The sequence below is a fragment of the Rhinopithecus roxellana genome, chromosome 1 (assembly GCF_007565055.1).
Source record: "Rhinopithecus roxellana isolate Shanxi Qingling chromosome 1, ASM756505v1, whole genome shotgun sequence".
Classification (NCBI taxonomy): domain Eukaryota; kingdom Metazoa; phylum Chordata; class Mammalia; order Primates; family Cercopithecidae; genus Rhinopithecus; species Rhinopithecus roxellana.
Window position 1 is genome coordinate 55,055,267 of NC_044549.1, and position 20,410 is coordinate 55,075,676.

Genomic DNA, 20,410 nt, shown 5'->3' on the forward strand with positions numbered 1-20,410 from the left:
GGGTTTTGACTTCAATTCCAATGTTTTTTTTTTTTCCCCCGAGGCTGGAGTATAGTGTTGTGATCATAGCTCACTGCAGTCTCAACCTCCTGGACTCAAGTGATCTTCCCACCTCAGCCCTCTGAGTGGCTGGGGCACATGCTACCATGCTCCACTAATTTTTTTTTTTTGTAGAGACGGGATTTTGCCAGGTTGCCCAGGCTGGTCAGTTTATTTTATTTTAATCGGGGGCAACTTCCCTCCTTCACCAAATTGCGGGTCTGTTTACTGGATATTTTCTAAAATAGTTTTAGGGTTTTGTTTTTTGTTTTCTTCCCTCATCTGGCTGCAGGTTTGGGTGTTTTAGTGTATTCCATGAAAAGCTAATGAATTTTAGGCCTGCTTGCTTTTTTATTGACCATTATTTTTATGATCTTTTGACAGTTTCGTAAGAACAATGTATGTCATTTTGTAACTTGAATCATCCTTTTATTAGTTTTTGACTTGATTCTGCTGAAAGAGGCTGGCTTTGGGCCAAACTGTGTGAGTGGGCAATTTTTTTTTAAAATTTTTTAAGTGTTTTTTTTTTTTTTTTTTTTTTTTGAGATGGAGTCTCACTCTGTCGCCCAGGCTGGAGTGCAGTGGTGTTATCTTGGCTCACTGCAACCTCCGCCTCCCAGGTGCAAGCGATTCTCCTGCCTCAGTCTCCCGAGTAGCTGGGATTACAGGCACCCACCTCCACGCCCGGCTAATTTTTTGTATTTTTTTAATAGAGGTGGGATTTCACTATGTTGGCCAGGCTGGTCTTGTTTTTGAGACGGAGTCTGCTCTGTCGCCCAGGCTGGAGTGCAGTGGTGTGATCTCAGCTCACTGTAAGCTCCACCTCCCGGGTTCACGCTATTCTGCCTCAGCCTCCTCAGTAGCTGGGATTACAGGCGCCCACCAACACGCCTGGCTAATTTTTTTGTGTTTTTAGTAGAGACGGGGTTTCACCACGTTAGCCAGGATGGTCTTGATCTCCTGACCTCGTGATCTGCCCACCTATGCCTCCCAAAGTGCTGGGATTACTGCTGGCATGAGTCACCGCACCCAGCCGTTTTTTTTTTTTTGAGATGTAATTTATATACTGTAAAGTACTCTGCTAGATGGATTTTTTTTTTGTAAGACCATTATCGAGATTCAGTTACAGTAGAACTTGAGTACCAGATTGCACCCTCCTGCCTCATCCCAGTCAATAGCTACCCTAAATTAACTGTTTTTCCTATTTTTGATTCTCAGTTTTTTGTTTGTTTGTTTTGAGATGGAGTCTCACTCTGTCACCCAGGCTGGAGTGCAGTGGTTTGATCTTGGCTCACTGCAGTCTCTGCCTCCCTGGCTCAAGTGAGTCTCCTGCCTCAGCCTCCCGAGTAACTGGCATTATAAGTGCCCACCACCATGCCTGGCTAATTTTCGTATTTTAGTATAGATGGGTTTTACCCTGTTGGCCAGGCTGGTCTTGACCTCCTGACCTCAAGTGACCCACCTGCCTCAGCCTCCCAAAGTGCTGGGATTATAGGTGTGAGCCACTGCGCCTGGCCCAATTCCCAGTTTTTATAATGCCAATTACTCTTGGAAAATGAGAAGAGAAGACTAAACAGAAGGAAAAAACCCCACAGTTAACACTTAAAGAGCTCTTACTTGTCAGGTTTTGTTCTAATTAACTTAAACCCAGGGAAACTCTAACATAGAGACTATTATCTTGAGGCACAGAGAGGTTACATAATTTACCCAGAGTGTCTCACACTGTGGAAGAGCTCAGATTTGAACCCTGAAAATCTGGCTCCAAAAGTCACTTTTATTATTATTATTATTATTATTATTATTATTATTTTTTTTTTTTTTTGAGACGGAGTCTCGCTCTGTCACCCAGGCTGGAGTGCAGTGGCCGGATCTCAGCTCACTGCAAGCTCCGCCTCCCAGGTTCACGCCATTCTCCTGCCTCAGGCTCCTGGGTAGCTGGGACTACAGGCGCCGCCACCTCACCCGGCTAGTTTTTTGTAGTTTTTAGTAGAGACGGGGTTTCACCGTGTTAGCCAGGATGGTCTCGATCTCCTGACCTCGTGATCCGCCCGTCTCGGCCTCCCAAAGTGCTGGGATTACAGGCTTGAGCCACCGCGCCCGGCCCACTTTTATTACTTTTTTGGAGACATGGTGCAGCAATTTTTCTTCTTCTTATTATTTTTTATTTATTTTTTGAGACAGTCTCCCTCTGTTGCCCAGGCTGGCATACAGTGGCACAATCTTGGCTCACTACAAGCTCCGCCTCCCGGGTTCACGCCATTCTCCTGCCTCAGCTTCCCAAGTAGCTGAGACTACAGGTGCCTGTCACCACGCCTGGCTATTTTTTTTGTATTTTTAGTAGAGATGGGGTTTCACCATGTTAACCAGGATGGTCTCGATCTCCTGACCTCGTGATCCTCCTGCCTCGGCCTCTCAAAGTGCTGGGATTACAGGCATGAGCCACAACTCCCCGCCCTGGAGTGCAGCAGTTTTATCATAGCTCACTGCAGCCTTGAATTCCTGGGCTCAAGCCATCTTCCAGTCTCAGTCTCCTGAGTAGCAGGGACTATAGGATGTGTTGCCACCATGCCTGGCTAATTTTTAAATTTTTAGAGGAGATGGGGGGGATTTCCCTATATTGCCCAGGCTGGTCTCTTAACTCCTTATCTCTAGTGATTTTCCCGCCTTGGCCTCCCAAAGTGCTGGGATTATAGGCATGAGCCACTGTGCCTGGCCCAGAGGCCATATTTTTAACTTCTCTGCTATATTGCTTAGTTTCAACTGAGGATACTAGTAGATCTTTTTGTTTTTTTCTTTTTTGATACTAGTAGATCTTACAATATATAATTCTAAATATATTTTGTGAAGCTGAGGTGGAAGTATTGCTTGAGTCCAGGAGTTCAAGACCAGCCTGGGCAACATAGCAAGATACTGTCTATATAAAACATTAAAAAAAATAGCCAGGTAATAAGGCCAGGCACAGTGGCTCACGCCTGTAATCACAGCACTTTGGGAAGCTGAGGCAGGTGGATCATGAGGTTAGGAGTTTGAGACCAGCCTGACCAACATGGTGAAACCCCATTTCTACTAAAAATACAAAAACTAGCCGGGCATGATGGCATGTACCTATAACCCCAGCTACTCAGGAGGCTGAGGTAGGAGAATCGCTTGAACCTGGGAGGCGGAGGTTGCAGTGAGCCGAGATTGTGCCACTGCACTCCAGCCTGGGTGACAGAGCGAGACTCCGTCTCAAAAAAAAAAAAAAAATAAATAAATAAATAAATAAATAAATAAATAAAAAAGTAAAAACCATCACCAACAAAAAAAATATGTACACATACATTATTTTGTGTGATTGCCCTTTGTGTCAAAGAGAGGTTTCAGAATTTAGAGGGAAAGGAAGAAAAAGCGGAAATACTTCTGAAGCTTGATTAGAGTGGACCGGTAATTTTTGCAGAGATTTAATTCTTTTATTTATTTATTTTTTTGAGACAGAGTTTTGCTCTTGTTGGCCAGGCTGGAGTGTGATGGCATGATCTCGGCTCACTTCAACCTCCGCCTCCCGAGTTCAAGCGATTCTACTGCCTCAGCCTCCAGGCATTCACAGGCATGCACCACCATGCTTGGCTAAGTTTTTGTATTTTTAGTGGAGACGAGGTTTCTCCATCTTGGTCAGGCTGATCTCAAACTCCTGACCTCAGGTGATCAGCCCGCCTTGGCCTCCCAAAGTGCTGGGATTACAGGCGTGAGCCACCACACCAGCCAAGAGAGTTTAACTGTTAAGATTAGAAAGGGCTGGGCTCACACCTGTAATCCTAGCACTTTGGGAAACCAAGATGGGCGGATCACCTGAGGTCAGGAGTTTGAGATCAGCCTGACTAACATGGCAAAACCCTGTCTCTACTAAAAAAAAAAAAAAAAAAGTACAAAAATTAGCTGGGCATGGTGGCACATGCCTGTAATCCCAGCTACTTGGGAGTCTGAGGCAGAAGAATCGCTTGAACCCGGGAGGCGGAGGTTGCAGTGAGTTGACATCGCGCCATTGCACTCCAGCCTGGGTGATAGAGCAAGACTCTATCTCAAAAAAAAAAAAAAAAAAAAAAAAAGACTAGCAAGGCTGGGTGTGGCAGCTGAACGCCTGTAATCCCAGGACTTTGGTAGACCAAGGTGGGCTTGAGCCCAGGAGTTTGAGTCAGCCTGGGGAGCAAATTCCCCATCTACAAAAAATTTTTAAAGTTAGCTGGGCATGGTGGTGTGCCTGTAGTTCCAGTTATTCAGGAGCCTGAGGTGGGAGGATCACTTGAGGCTTCAGTGAGCCATGAGTCGTGCTGTTGCACTACAGCCTGAGCAACCGAGTGAGACCCTGTTTTTTTTTTTGTTTTTGGTTTGTTTTTTTGGGAGAGTCTCATTCTATCGCCCATGCTAGACCTTGTTTCTTTAAAAAAAAAAAAAAAAGAAAAGACTAGAAAATATGGTGTCCTGGAAATAAGCATATAGGAGAGTTTGACTTAGGACAGAGCATGTTAGATGAAGAGTATGATAGTCTTATATTGGCTTGTCATTGTAATACAGTGTCAGTCTTAGGGCACTCAAATAGTAATTTTTCTTGTTTTCTTTTTATTTGAGATGGAGTTTTGCTCTTGCTTCCCAAGCTGGAGTGCAACCTCTGCCTCCTGGGTTCAAGCGATTCTCCTGCCTCAGCCTCCCGAGTAGCTGGGATTACAGACATGTGCTACCATGCCCGGTTAATTTTGTATTTTTAGTAGAGATGGGGTTTCTCCATGTTGGTCAGGCTGGTCTTGAACTCCCGACCTCAGTTGATCCACCCACTTTGGCCTCCCAAAGTGTTGGGATTACAGGTGTGAGCCACTGTGCCCAGCCATTTTTCTTGTTTTATAAATAATTCATGAGTAGCCAGGCGCAGTGGCTCACACCTGTAATCCCAGCACTTTAGGAGGCTGAGGCGGGCAGATCACCTGAGGTCAGGAGTTCGAGACCAGCCTGACCAACATGGAGAAACCCCATCTTTACTAAAAATACAAAAATTAGCTGGGCATGGTGGCACATGCCTGTAATCCCAGCTACTCAAGAGGCTGAGGCAGGAGAATCGCTTGAACCGGGAGACAGAGGTTACAGTGAGCTGAGATAGCACCATTGCCTGGGCAACAAGAGTGAAACTCCTTCTCAAAAAAAAAAAAAAAAAAAAAAAAGACTGCATGAATAAAATAGAACTTTTCATACATTCAGCAATATGGATGACTCTCAGAACATGCTATATGAAAGTCAGATGTAAAAAGATTATATATGGTTCAATTTATGTGAAAGTCTGGAACAAGCCAGACACAGTGTTGCGTGCCTATAGACCCAGCTACTTGGGTGGCTGAGGCAGGAGGATTCCTTGAGGCCAAGAGTTTGAAGCTGTAGTGTGCTATGTTTATGCTTGTAAATAGCCACTATCCTCCAGCCTGGGCAACATAGGAAGACCCCATCTCTACAAGAAAAAAAAGAAAAAAAATTCTGGATCAGGCAGAACTCACCTGCAGTGAGAGAAAGCAGATGTATGGTTACTTGGGGCAGGGGTGGAGGCTTAGATGGTGGGAAGAATGTTACAAGCTGAGGTAATAGCACTGTAACCCTGAAATAGGAGTGAAATTGGGCTCTTTGAAGAACAGTGACTGAAGCTTAATGCGGGGAGGTGGGGATGAGTGGAAGAAATGGTCAGGAAGCAGCAGGCAGAAGCCAGATAATTGCAGGCCATAGTAGTACTTGGATTTAATTCAGGGTATTGTGGTAAGTCATTGGAAGTTGGAGAATGAATTGCGTCAGGTCAGACATGGAAGCGGGAAGCAAGGAGACTGGTAAAGAGACCATTGGAAGTAATCCAGGCAGTTGATGATGGTGGTCTGGATGAGGATAGGAGTGGTAAAGAGTTAGAGAAGTGATGTGAGTCAGGAAATACCTTGTAGTAGAGCTAATAGAAATTGTTGTGGGAGAGGGAGTAGAAAAGGAAGAATTTTTGTTTTTCTTTTTTTTGATACGGAGTTTCGCTCTTGTTGCCTGGAGTGCAATGGCGCGATCTCAGCTCACCGCAACCTCTGCCTCCTGGGTTCAAGCGATTCTGCTGCCTTGGCCTCCTGAGTAGCTAGGATTACAGGCATGTGCCACCATGCCCGGCTAATTTTGTATTTTTAGTAGAGACGGGATTTCTCCATGTTGTTCAGGCTGGTCTCGAAGTCCCAACCTCAGGTGATCCTTCTGCCTCGGCCTCCCAAAGTGCTGGGATTACAGGCGTGAGCCATCGCGCCTGGCAGGAAAAGGAAGATTTTAAAGATGACTCCTAGGTTTTTGGTTTCTGAGGTGAAGGTAATGTTATTTTTTGAGGCAGGGAAAGTTTATATAAGAATGAGTTTGGGGGCTGGGTGTGGTGGCTCACGCCTGTCATCCCAGCACTTTGGGAGGCCGAGGCGAGCAGATCACGAATTCAGGAGATTGAGACCATCCTGGCTAACATGGTGAAACCCCGTCTCTACTAAAAATACAAAAAATTAGCTGGACGTGGTGGCGGGTGCCTGTAGTCCCAGCCATGCAGGATGCTGAGGCAGGAGAATGGTGTGAACCTGGGAGGCAGAGCTTGCAGTGAGCCAAGATACACACCACTGCACTCCAGCCTGGGCGACAGAGCGAGACTCCCATCAAAAAAAAAAAAAAAAAAAAAAAAAAGAATGAGTTTGGGAGAAGAAACTGTTTTATGAGATAATTGCTTGGATTTCTGTGTACGTCAGAAGAAATAGCCTTTTTCTAACTTTGGTTTTATTTTCTACCTTGACTGTCGAGTTGACTGTTGTAGGTGGTGGTGCATTTTTTAATGCTTGTCCAGAGTTGACTCCTTGTTCCCTTTGTGCTAGGATGTCTCAGTTGATTGAAAAAGAAACTGAAGAGTATCGTAAAGGGGATCCAGACCCATTTGATGATCGACATCCTGGTAAGACTTGTGCTCCTAAGTGTGGGTCTTTTTTTTCTCTTTTTTTTCTTTTAAGACACTTTTATTAAAGCAAGAGTCTTTTTTTCTTTTTTAAAAAAGAAAAATTGCTTATGGGAATATTTTTGAGTTGCAATAGCATCTTCTGTGGTAAGTTTTAAGACCTTTTATTTGTTAAAATGTTGCTCAAGGTGGAACCGGTGAGGAAAAATAAATTTCTGGAAAAAATTGGAAATATTTTTGATATTTGCTGATCAAATATCACTTAACTAACCTAAAGAAACAAAAGTAGGTGTACTTTAGTTAACTCAATTGGTATGATGACAAAGAATTAAAAAGAAAAATGATCTTCCTTTCGGAAGACTTTTTCCTTTTTGTAGACGGGTACTCACTCCATTACCCAGGTTGCAGTGCAGTGGCATGATCATAGCTCACTGCAGCCTGGATCTCCTGGCTCAAACTATCCTCCCACTTCAAGCCTCTTGAGTAGCTGGTACTACAGGCGTGTACCATCATGCCTAGCTGATTTTTATTTGTTTGTAGAGATGGGGTCTTGCTTTGCTGCCCAAGTTGGTCTCGAACTCCTGGACGCAAGCTATCCTCCTGCCTGGGCCTCCCAAAGTGCGGGGATTATAGGCTTGAGCCACTGTGCCCAGCCAACTTTTTTAAACCATAAAAGCAAAAGGTGTTCTTCTCTGTGCCTTCATGTTTCTAATAATAATTATCCTTTTAATAATTATCCTTTTACTGTTGGAGAAATATAGTTGAGAAAACATTCAGTGTCCTGCTTTTAGTTAGGAAGTTGGTATTTGGAACGTTGATGTTTATGTCTGCTTTGGTGTCTTGAGAACTAAAGTGTGCCTTCTTGTGTTAATTTGGTTTTATTTTGGGCTTATTTATTTATTTGTTTTTTGAGATGGCGCCTTGCTCTGTCGCCCGGCCTGGAGTGCAGTGGCACGATCTTGGCTCACTGCAACCACCGCTTCTTGGGTTCAAGCAATTTTTGTGCTTCAGTGTCCCAAGTAGCTGGGATTACAAGCATGCGCCACCACAGTCGGCTAATTTTTGCATTTTTAATAGAGAAGGGGTTTCACCATGTTGGCCAAGCTGGTCTTGAACTCCTGACCTCAAGTGATCTACCCGCCTTTGGCTTCCAAAGTGCTGGGATTACAGGTGTGAGCCACTGAGCCTGACCAATTTTGGGCTAATTTAAAATTAAGGCCATGACAGCACTTGCTTTGGTATGGAATTTGCTACTGTGGTACAGAATTATGAGGGACTTGGGACTGCCATTTTATGTTTACTATAAAGTAGATCACCAGTAGGCAAAGCTGAAGTCATGCATGGGCCCATAGTGCATATAAGCTCTATAGCCTGAAGCAGTCCTTTGTGGAGAGGAGTCTGAAATTTTGGCCTGGTGCAGTGGCTCACGCCTGTAATCCCAGCATTTTGGGAGGCCGAGGCAGGAGGAACACCTGAGGTCAGGAGTTTCCCACCAGCCTGACCAACATGGAGAAACCCCGTCTCTACTAAATATACAAAATTAGCTAGGCATAGTGGTGCATGCCTGTAATCCCAGCTACTCAGGAGGCTGAGGCAGGAGAATTTCTTGAACCTGGGAGGCGGAGGTTGTGGTAAGCCGAGATTGCTCCATTGAACTCCAGCCTGGGCAACAAGAGCAAAACTCTGTCTCAAAAAAAAAAAAAAAGAAAAGAAAATTTGTGTGTGGAAAGAGAGTGTGAATGAGTGGGAGTTATAAAAATAAGAACATTGTATATTCACCTGAATGTTCCAGGGTTTACTGCTATTTCTTAAACTTTTATTCTCACATGTAAGCTAGGCATTTCAGATTGAGAGTCTAGTTGCTTATGTGATGTTATCTGCTGCTCTTGTCCTGGACATCCGTACTTGTGACTACAGAGGAATATTCACGATTTAACCCACATCTTCAGTAACTCAAATCAGAGCATGAAGAAAGTAAGAAAGTGAATGTGAAATCAGAAATTAAGTTAATGCATAGGATTATGAAAAGCATTAAAAGATAGATGATCATGCTGAGTGTCATTGCCTGGAGATGGATTAAATGGCAATGAGGAAGAAGGGAGAGACAGAGAAAGATATGCCATTTTTCAGTAGAGCTTAAAAAGCAATTTTTTCCTAACTCTTAATGTTAAGCAATATTTGTCAGTGGCATTATTTCTTTCATTAAAAATAAGGATTTCAGTTTCATGATTTATAAACAGCTAACATTAGGTAATGTATAATCTTTTTTTTGGTGGTGTTTTTCTCTAATGTTTCTTTTTGTGAATTACTTTGAGATACTGATTAACAGCTTGGTAAAAACATCAGCAGCTCACATCTTGTCTTCATCCTCTATTGTATGTTTTGACTAAATTTGCCTCTCTAAATGCTCTGAAAGGAAATGAAATAAAGTAGAGGTTTCTGCTTTAAAAGCAAACCAGCCGTGCACAATGGCTTATGCCTGTAATCCCAGCACTTTGGGAGACTGAGGCGGGCAGATTACCTGAGGTCAGGAGTTCGAGACCAGCCTGGCCAACATGGTGAAACCCCGACTCTACTAAAAATACAAAAATTAGCCGGGCGTGGTGGCAGGCACTTGTAATCCTAGCTACTTGGGAGGCTGAGGCAGGAGAATTGCTTGAATTTAGGAGGTGGAGGTTGCAGTGAGCCAAGATTGAGCCACTGTACTCCAGCCTTGGCGACAGAGCAAGACTCCGTCTCAAAACCCAACAACAACAAACCGTAATTCTCCCTTCCATCAACTAATTCTTCTATCATTAGGCTATGCATTGAGTTGATCCTAGGCCCCTGGCCTCCTTTCTTTCTACAAGAGCTAGGAAGTTAAGATGGCCAAGGTTACTGTATCTTTAGGGTTAGTGATTGCTTGGTGGAATTCACCCCTGTCACCTTGACCCAGGGTGTCCTTACATGTTTGAGGATGCATCTCTGTTGCTGTTGTCATTGTAGTGGAAGGAGAGGTTGGACTTGGAGCCTGTCTTCTCCAGGCCACCCATGGTTAGAAGCATGCTTCCCACCTTTTTATGGATGGGAAGTCAGAAGTTTTCTCTCTTAGGTTCCTTTATGATTCTTTTGTAGACCTTGTATACTCTTGGTATTGCTAGTCTGGATCTAGTACTTGTTTAATTCAGCAGTGCTGTATAGGCAGTATGCTAGGAGATGGGAAGGCTAGAGAGCAGTGTCTCAGGTTTTTACATTGTTATTTTTAAAGCATGTTTCTTTTTTTATTTTTTTCCAGACGGAGTCTTGCTCTGTCACCCAGGCTGGATTGCAGTGGTATAATCTTGGCTCACTGCAACCTCCACCTCCTAGGTTCAAGCAATTCTCCTGCCTCAGCCTCCTGAGTAGATGGGATTACAGGTGCCCACCACTGCACCTGGCTAGTTTTTGTATTTTTAGTAGAGATGGGATTTCACTATGTTGGCCAGGCTGGTCTCAAACTCCTGACCTCGTGATCTGTCCACCTCGGCCTCCCAAAGTGCTGGGATTACAGGCATGAGCCACCGCACCCAGCCTAAAGCATGTTTCTTATGTAATCTAATTTAGCACAATAATCTTTTGTTTCTGATTATTTTTGCTGGCATTTTATTAGTGCTTGTAACAACCCAGGTGCCTTTCCAGAGGTCTAAGTTGCTTGACTGGGGTGACTTACTCATTCCTTTGTTTGTTCCTCCCCTCTTCTCTTGGTAGGTCGAGCTGATCCAGAGTGTATGCTGGGCCACTTGCTGAGAATACTCTTCAAGAATGATGATTTCATGAATGCAGTAGGTTTGCTTCTTACTTTTCTCCAGCAATTATCACCTGTAGATTTTGTATCTTTATTGTTTTTTCGTGAATAGTTTGCCTTCTCCTAAGGCCTTGACAAAGTTGGGAGTAGAGTTTTTTGCCAAAGTCCTGGTTGTGGCCATAATGCTTTCTCTTTGGTATGTACTTTGATATTGGTGAGGCCTCCCAAGGTATCTACGCTCATTCTTGGGCAAAATGATTTTGAATTTGAGAGTATAGGGGCCCTCTTGAGTTTTTGAATGGAAAAATAAGAGTGATGCATACAGCATGCTTCTGCACTGACACTGTGGTGTATGCATTGGGCATGCAGAGGGATAGAAAGGTGCTTTCTCTCTATCTTGAGGGGCATGTGAGGAGTAAATAAGAATATACATATTTTACTCAGCTCCTGAGCATAGTAATTGATCAACAAGTTGTGGCTGATAGTTTTGTTTTTGGAGGTGGGATGGCATGATGTTTGAGAACGTGGGCTTTGGGAGTCGATGTTTTGGATTTAAATCCAGCTCCATATTTCACTGACAGACTTAAGTCCCTTCAAGCTTTATTTTCTCCCCGCCTTCTTTTTCTTTTCTTCCTTTTGAGACAGGGTCTGGCTCTGTCACTCAGGCTGGAATGCAATGGCACAGTCTTGGCTCACTGCAACCTCTGCCTTCCGGGCTCAGGCTATTCTCCTGCCTCAGCCTCCCGAGTAGCTGGGACCACAGGCACCTGCCAACCACACCTGGTTTATTTTTTTGTATGTTTAGTAGAGATGGGCTTTCACCATGTTGGCCGGGCTGATCTTGAACTCCTGACCTCAAGTGATCCACCCACCTTGGCCTCCCAAAGTGCTGGGATTACAGACGTGAACCACTGTGCCCCGCCACAGCCTTATTTTTCTAGTCTATAAAATGGAGTTAATAGCATTTAAAACCTTTTTTGTAATCCTTGAGTGAAATTAAGCATGAAGGTGCTTGGCAGAGAGCCTGGCACATGATGAAGGCCAAATAGGTATTAGCTGTTATTATCATTTATTTATTTACTTATTTATTTTTTGAGACAGAGTTTCACTCTTGTTACCCAGGCTGGAGTGCAGTGGCGTGATCTCAGCTTACTGCAACCTCTGCCTCCTGGGTTTCAAGTGATTCTTCTGACTCAGCCTCCCGAGTAGCTGGGACTACAGGCATGCGCCAGCACGCCTGGCTAATTTTTGTATTTTTGGTAGAGACGGGGTTTCTCCATGTTGGTCAGGCTGTTCTCAAACTCCTGACCTTGGGTGATCCACCTGTCTTGGCCTACCAAAGTGCTGGGATTACAGGCATGAGCCACTGTACCCAGCCAGTGTTAGCTATTATTATCTGTATTGTGTTGACTCCCAGATTTATTTCTGTATCACCAATGTGACTTTCTTAGTTTCAGATCACTTCCAACTGCCTTCTAGACATTTCCTTCTGGGTATCTCCCATATACACCTTGAATTTTACGTGTCTAACCCCGTTTGCTCCATAATTTATTTCTCTTGTTCTCTAGCTCAGTAATGATGTCCTTGTCTAGTCAGCTAGAAAGCATCCTTTACACCTCCAAACTCTCTTATACAGTGGATTTACAGATGTCATTATTCCCTTCACCTTAAACTTCACAAATCCTTCTAGTTCTGTTCTTGTCACCAGACCCCAGTTTAGCTAGACCACAGCTGAGCCAACCATTTCTCACTTGGTTTCTTCTTGTCTTGTCCTCCTCTAATTCATTCTTCACTTTATAGCCCAGAAATTGTGGTACCCTCTTGCTTAAAATCCATTAATGGCTTTCTATTACCTTTAGGATAAATTTTAAGTTGCTTAGTTTGGTATAAAAACCAAATCTGTCTCTGAACTTTGTTCTCTGCAGTTTCAGTTCTTGCCTTCTGGCCCTCCTCTCCTCCAACGTTTCTTTAGATACTTCTTCTCGTCTTTTACATCCTGGCTTGGAATCCCTTCTTCTCTTAAGTCTTCTCTGATTCCTCTGCAGGGGCTGTGTGCCCTCCTAGGGGCTTCTGTAGCATCCTTTGCTCATGGTATTACCTGTTTTCCCAAATGTCACCTCTACTGAATCACACATCTTTTTTTTTTTTTTTTTTTTTGAGACAGGATCTCACTCTGAGTGCATTAGTACGATCACTCACTGCAGCCTTGACCTTCCATGCTCAAGGATTCTCCTGCCTCAGCCTCCTGAGTAGCTGAGACCATAGGCATGTGCCACCATGCCTGGCTAAGTTTTTAATTTTTTTGTAGAGATAAGATTTCACTGGGTTGCCCAGGCTGGTCTTGAATTCTGGGCTCAAGCGATCCTCAGATTTTGGCCACCCAGTGAGCTGGGATTACAGGGATGAGCCACCACACCCAGCCTGGATAATCTTGGGATGGTGGGACTGTGTCAGTTATTTACTTTATAGGCCCAGCACAGAACATAGTTCTACTTAATGTTAGAGATTCAGTAAATAAGTGCCAAATGGAGATTTTATTAATACATATTATTATATGTATTAATTATATATATAATTTATTATAAAATCTGAGTTTTTCATTAACCATTGTCAAGAATATGGGGCTCATATTGCCCTGCTTATGCTTTTAAAAAAGTATATGCAGTGGTGTGGGGGCTAGATGTGATGGCTCATGCCTGTAATCCCAGCACTTTGGGAGGCTGAGGTGGGAGGATCACTTGAAGCCAAGAGTTAGAGGCTAGCTCGGGCAACGTAGTGAGGCCCTGTCTCTACTAAAAATTAAAAAATTAGCTGGACATGGTGGTGTGCACCTGTGGTCCCAGCTGCCTGGGAGGCTGAAACTGGGGATCACTTGAGACTGGGAAGTTGAGACTGCAGTAAACCGTGCTTGTGCCACGGCACTCCAGCCTAAGTGACAGAATGAGACCCTGTCCATAAAAAAAATAAATAAAGTGTATATGGAAGGGGATAGGTTTCTTTGTGGCATTCTTTTCTTTTTTTTTTTTTTTTTCTTGGAGATAGGGTCTCACTGTTGCCCAGGCTGGAGTGCAGTGGTGATTAGGGCTCACTGCAGCCTTGACTTCCTTGGCTCTGGGCATCCTCTCACCTTAGCCTCCCATGTAGCTGGGACTACAGGCATGGGCCACCACCCTTGACTGATTTATGTATTTTTGGTAGAGATGGGGTTTTGCCATGTTGTCTAGGCTGGTTTCAAACTCCTGAGCTTAAGTGATCCTCCTGCCTTGGCTTCCCAAAGTGCTGGGATTACAAGTGTGCATCACTGGCGTCAGCATTTGAGCTTTAATTTCTATGATTGCTGAGTTGTTTTGAGGGGATTTGGCTTTAAAGCTGCAGAAGAAATTATGTATGATATCATCATGGCTCAGCAGGATCGTAAGTGTTTATAATAATTAAAGGTTTTATTAGTAAAAGTTTAATTAGTTACATACAGTCTTCTTTCATACCCGTTAAGAAAGTAATGGGAATATGTTGAGGTTTTATTAGATGTCCTTAGTTTCACTGGGTTGAATTTTAGATGAACACTATTTCTTTTTTTCCTTTACAGTTGGTGAATGCATACGTGATGACAAGCCGAGAGCCCCCTTTAAACACTGCAGCTTGCAGACTCCTACTAGACATCATGCCAGGGCTGGAAACTGCTGTTGTCTTTCAAGAAAAGGTACTTAGTGAAAAGTAAAGTCATAATTTTATTTTATAATTGAATTATGTTCTATTTGATTTGTGTTTGTGGTTAAAATCATTGTTACAGTTTTTGTTATTCATATAGTAATATATGTTACAAAAATCTAAGAGATCCTGACAGGCAATAATAAAATTATTTATTTTTTATTATCATTTTTAAAATTGAGATGGGGTCTTGCTGTATTGCCCAGTGAGCAACTGGGCTCAAGTGATCCTCCTACTTTAGCATTTCAGATTGCTGGGATTATAGTCGTGAGCCTCTGCGCCCAGCCAAAAATTTAAAAATAGTTATTTTGATGAATACTTGTTGCTTGGGTGCTCCAGTATTTTTTTTTTTTTTTTTTTTTTTTTTGAGATGGTGTCTTGGTTTGTCACCTGTGCTGGAGTTCTGTGGTGCAATTTCGGCTCATTACAACCTCTGCCTCCTGGGCTCAAGCGATTCTCCTGCCTTAGCCTGCCAAGTAGCTGGGATTACAGGGGCCCACCACCATGACCAGTTAATTTTTGTAATTTTAGTAGAGATGAAATTTCACAATGTTGGTCAGGCTGGCTTCGAACTCCTAACCTCAGGTGATCCACTGCCTTGGCCTCCCAAAGTGCTGGGATTACAGGTGTGAGCCATCGCGCCCAGGCAGTATTTTAAATTTTATTTTATTTACTTTTTTTTTCTTTTTTTGAGACTGAGTCTCGCTCTGCCGCCCGGGCTGGAATACAGTGGTGCAGTCTCAACTCACTGCAACTTCCTTCTGGGTTTAAGCAATTCTTGTGCCTCAGCCTCCTGGGTACCTGAGATTACAGGTGTTTGCCACCATGCCTGGCTAATTTTTGTATTTTTGGTAGAGATAGCATTTCACCATGTTGGCTAGGCTGGTCTCAAACTCCTGACCCAAGTGATCTGGTCACTCTCCTTGGCCTCCCAGAGTGCTGGGATTACAGGCGTGAGCTGCTGCACCTGGCTGTTATAGTATTTTTTTAAATCTTGAGATTATATGTTGTGTAGGTTTTTTTTTTTTTTTCTTTTTTTGAGACAGAGTCTTGCTCTTGTCGCCCAGGCTAGAGTGCAGTGGTGTGATCTTGGCACACTGCAACTTCCGCCTCCTGGGTTCAGATGATTCTTTTGCCTCAGCCTACCGAGTAGCTGAGACTACAGGCTTGTGCCACCATGCCTGCAAATTTTTGTATTTTTAGTAGAGACGGGGTTTCACTATATTGGTCAGGCTGGTCTTGAACTCCTGACCTTGTGATCCGCCCGCCTCAGCATCCCAAAGTGCTGGATTACAAGTGTGAGCCACCGCACCCAGAGTTTTTTTTGAGATGGGGTCTCTGTTGCCCAGGTTGAAGTGTTGAGATCACCATGGCTCACTGCAGCCTTGACCTCTTGGGCTGAAGCTGTTCTCCCACCTCAGCCTCCTGAGTAGCTGGGAGTACAGGCATGTGCCACCATGCCCAGCTAATTTTTAAATTTTTTTGTAGAGACGAGGTCTCACTATGTTGCCAGGCTAGTCTCGAACTTCTGGGCTAAAACCATCTTCCTGCCTTGGCCTCCCAAAGTGCTGGGATTACAGACGTGGGACACCATGCCTGGCTCATGTGTTTCTGGAATGGATTTATGATCTCAGTCAAACTCTTACTCTTGATGAACGATCTTCCCAGTGATGAAGAGCTTTGTATTTGAGGAAGCCTTTTCTACGTGGTATTTAGTATTCGTGTAGCTAATATTAGAAGATCTCTTTTGTGCTGTGTTTGTTGTAGGGGCTTGGAATATTTTGTTAGCAATATGAGAGCTTTACATTCATGTAGGTGTTTGGGGGTGGGCAAACAAATAAACTGATAATTTGAAATAAGAGTAAGTGTTAGGAAGACAAGCAAATGTTAAATTGATAGTGACTATGCACATATACTTCAACTATCAAAAATTAGGGACTGGGTTGGCCGGGCATGGTGGCTCACGCCTGTAATCCCAGCAATATGGGAGGCCAAGGTGGGTGGATCACGAGGTCAGGAGATTGAGACCATCCTGGCTAACACGGTGAAACCCGTCTCTACTAAAAATACAAAAAATTAGCTGGGCGTGGTGGTGGGCTCCTGTAGTCCCAGCTACTTGGGAGCGTGAGGCAGGAGAATGGTGTGAACCTGGGAGGTGGAGCTTGCGGTGAGCCGTGATTGTGCCACTGCACTCCAGCCTGGGCGACAGAGTGAGATTCCATCTCCAAAAAAAAAAAAAAAAAATTAGGGACTGGGCATGGTGGCTCACGCCTGTAATCCCAGCACTTTGGGAGGCCAAGGCGGGTAAATCACTTGAAGCTGGGAGTTTGAGACCAGTCTGGCCAACATGCCAAAACCCTGTCTGTACAAAAAAATACAAAAATTAGTTGGGTGTGGTGGGGTGCGCCTGTAGTCCCAGCTCCTTGGGAGGCTGAGGCATGAGAATCGCTTGAACCCAGGAGGTGGAAGTTGCAGTGAGATAAGATCATGCCACTACACTCCACCCTGGGCAACAGAGCGAGACTCCATCTCAAATGAAATGAAATGAAATAAATGAAATGAAATGAAATGAAATGAAAAAAAATAAAATATCAGAACAAAATAAAAATAAAGAAAAATGAGGGCCAGGTGAGGTGGCTCATATCTGTAATCCCAGGACTTTGTGAGGCTAGGGCAGGAGGATTGCTTGAGCCCAGTAGTTCAAGCCCGGCCATACAGCCTTGGCAATACAGCAAGACCCTGTCTCTACAAAAATAAATCATTAGCTGGGCACGGTAGGTCATGCCTGTAGTCCCAGATATTTGGAATGCTGAGGTGGGAGGATCGCTTCAACTTGGGAAGTAGAGGCTGTGGCGACCCCTATTCATGCTACTGCACTCAAGCCCTGAAAAGAGAGTGAGACAGAAAAAAAAATTAGTTGCTCAAGTTTTAGAAGTAATGTAAATATTTTGTTTTGTATCTTAGCTTTAAGAATTTGCTATGTGAATTGGATATGCCCCATGGCTTGTTTTTTTTTTTTTTTGTTTTTTTTTGTTTTTTTTTTGTTTTTTGAGATGGAGTCTCGCTCTGTCGTGCAGGCTGGAGTGCAGTGGCGCAGTCTCAGCTCACTGCAACCTCTCCCTCCCGGGTTCAAGCAGTTCTCCTGCCTCAGCCTCCTGAGTAGCTGGGATTACAGGTGCGTGCCACCACGCCTGGCTAATTTTTGTATTTTTAGTAGAGACGGGGTTTCTCCATGGTGGTCAGGCTGGTCTAAAACTCCCTACCTCAGGTGATCCACCTGCCTCAGCCTGCCAAAGTGCTGGGATTACAGGTGTGAGCCACTGCGCCTGGCCACTTGCTTTATTTTTAAAGCTATTAAAATTTTAATCTTCTTAAGCACTCTGGAAATCCTTTTTTTTTTCTTTTCTTTTGAGACAGGTCTCATTCTGTTGCCCAGGCTGGAGTGCAGTGGTGCGATCACAGCTCACTGCAGCCTTGACCTCCTTGTCTCAAACCATTCTCCTGCCTCAGCCTCCCAAGTAGCTAGGACCATAGGCAAATGCCACCATACCTGGCTAATTTTTAAAAATTTTTTTGTAGAGATGAGGTCTCCCTATGTTGCCCAGGCTGGTCTCACACTCTTGGGCTCAAGCAGTCCTACCGCCTCAACCTCCCAAAGTGCTGGGATTATAGGAATGAGTCACTGCACCCAGCCTGGAAGTCTTATCATAGTTAAGTGTATGACCCAAATGAAAGATCTGGAATCTTATTTAGCTTTTAAGAAAATTCGTATTAACTTTTATTGCAGAATAATTGTGCCACATAAAGTATTTTAGAGAATAGCATTGTGATTAATGTTAATAATTTGCAGTATTTCTTATAGACTAATATCTCCAGTTAGCAACCCCTGTGTGAGACTAGAAGAATCTATATCTTTGTAAAACCATTTTGATATGGATTCTTTTGAAAATCAGGATAATAAAAGCATTTATGTCAATATATTTGTATACACAAGGTTTATCTAAGATTACAGATTTTTTTTTTTTTTTTTTTTTTGAGACAGAGCCTCACTCTGTTGCCCACGCTGGAGTGCAATGGTGTGATCTCGGCTCACTGCAACTTCCGCCTCTTGGCTTCAAGTGATTCTCATGCCTCAACTTCCTGAGTAGCTGGGATTACAGGCGCCCGCCCCCATGCCTGGCTAATTTTTTTTTGTATTTTTAGTAGAGATGGGGTTTCACCACATTGGCCTGGCTGGTCTCGAACTCCTGACTTCAGGTGATTCACCTGCCTCAGCCTCCCAAAGTGCTGGGATTACAGGTGTGAGCCACCGCACCCAGCCAATTATAGATGATTTAGCTGGGCTTTTTGAAAATTTCCATGTTGTCCTTGTAGGAAAATCATCTCTGGTTCTTTATAGTTTCATCATTGTAGATCTAAAAAGAAATGAATACCCTTTGGAGGTTAGAAACACTAAGGGAAATTATGGATAATAAAGCTTTCTGCAAGAACAGTTTTAGCATTTCTTAATTAATGGTTTATTGGGAGAAGTGACTTACTCCATTGTGCGTTAGATTGGAAATTGTCTTGAATCCAGTGTTTAGAGGACAGATTGCAAGCCTCTTTCATATTGTGTTACTTGATTACATGATGATCTGTACTCTTCAGAAGTATCTATCCTATGCAGTTTTTTTTAATGAATCAATATTTCTTAAAATACTTTAATTATAGCAATTAATGAGTCAGAAATCATTATTTCTCAACAAATTGACTATTGGTGTTCCTCAAAGTTATAATTAAGAGTTATTCAGCCTGGGTAACCTAAGGAGAACTCATCTACAAAGAGGTGGAGTCTCTTTGTGGGTGTAGTGGTGCACACTGTAGTCTCAGCTGCTTGGGAGGCTGAGGTGGGAGGGTTGCTTGGGCCCAGGAGGTGGAGGCTGCAGTGAGCTGTGATTGTGCCCCTGCTTTCCAGCCTGGGAGACAGAATAAAACCCTGTCTCAGAACAGAAAAGAAAAAGACTTATTGCTCTAGGACAGTGTTTTTCAAATTTTGTGAAACATAGTTATGTACTTTTTTTTAAAAACTTGAAACCCAGTCCATACATTATATGTATGAAAAAGAAGTTTTAAAAACACTATTTACTCTTAGTGCAATTCATTCTGATACTTTTTTACTTTATTTCTTTTTTAAAATGCTGGTTCAGTGTACTAAGTTGATTTTATTCAGCCACTGTTTTTAAAAAGTTGTTGACTTTTACTTTCAGAGATATTGAAAAAAAAGCTTTACAATTTTTTTTTGAGACTGAGTTTTGCTCTTGTTGCCCAGGCTGGAGTGCAGTGATGCGATCTCAGCTCACTGCAACCTCTGCCTCCTAGGTTCAAGAGATTCTTCTGCCTCAGCCTCCCGAGTAGCTGGGATTACATGGACCTGCCACCATGCCCAGCTAATTTTTTGTATTTTTGGTAGACATGGGGTTTCACCATGTTAGCCAGGCTGGTCTCAAACTCTTGACCTCAGGTGATCCACCCGTCTTGGCCTCCCATAGTGCTGGGATTACAGGTATGAGCCACTGCACCTGACCTAAAATCTATTTATTTTTAAAATATATATGAAAAAATAGAGACAGAGTCTCATTATGTTGCCCAGGCTGGTCTCGAACTCCTGAGCTCGAATGATCCTCCTTGACTTGGTTTCCCAAGGTGCTGGCATTACAGGCATGAGCAACTCTGTCTGGGCTAAAATTTATTTTTATTTAAAAGTATTTGACTGCAGGCTGGGCAACATAGTGAGACCCCTTCTGTAAATATATATATATGTGTGTGTATATATATATGTGTGTGTGTATATAAATATGTGTGTGTATATATATGTGTGTGTGTGTATATAAATATGTGTGTGTATATATATATGTGTGTGTGTATATAAATATGTGTGTGTATATATATATGTGTGTGTG

General features: G+C 43.3%; 1 protein-coding gene across 2 annotated transcripts in view; it reads left to right on the forward strand.

The window, feature by feature from the left end:
- DCAF1 (DDB1 and CUL4 associated factor 1) overlaps positions 1 to 20,410 on the forward strand; it is a 114,288-nt gene that overhangs the window by 28,252 nt on the left and 65,626 nt on the right. The window contains exons 4-6 of one of the 2 annotated variants that reach the window (XM_030934608.1): positions 6,924 to 7,000; positions 10,727 to 10,800; positions 14,350 to 14,463. In XM_030934608.1, the coding sequence (XP_030790468.1) occupies positions 6,924 to 7,000; positions 10,727 to 10,800; positions 14,350 to 14,463 (265 nt within the window). The remainder of the gene's footprint in view (positions 1 to 6,923; positions 7,001 to 10,726; positions 10,801 to 14,349; positions 14,464 to 20,410) is intronic. The other variant, XM_030934643.1, reaches the window with a different exon arrangement.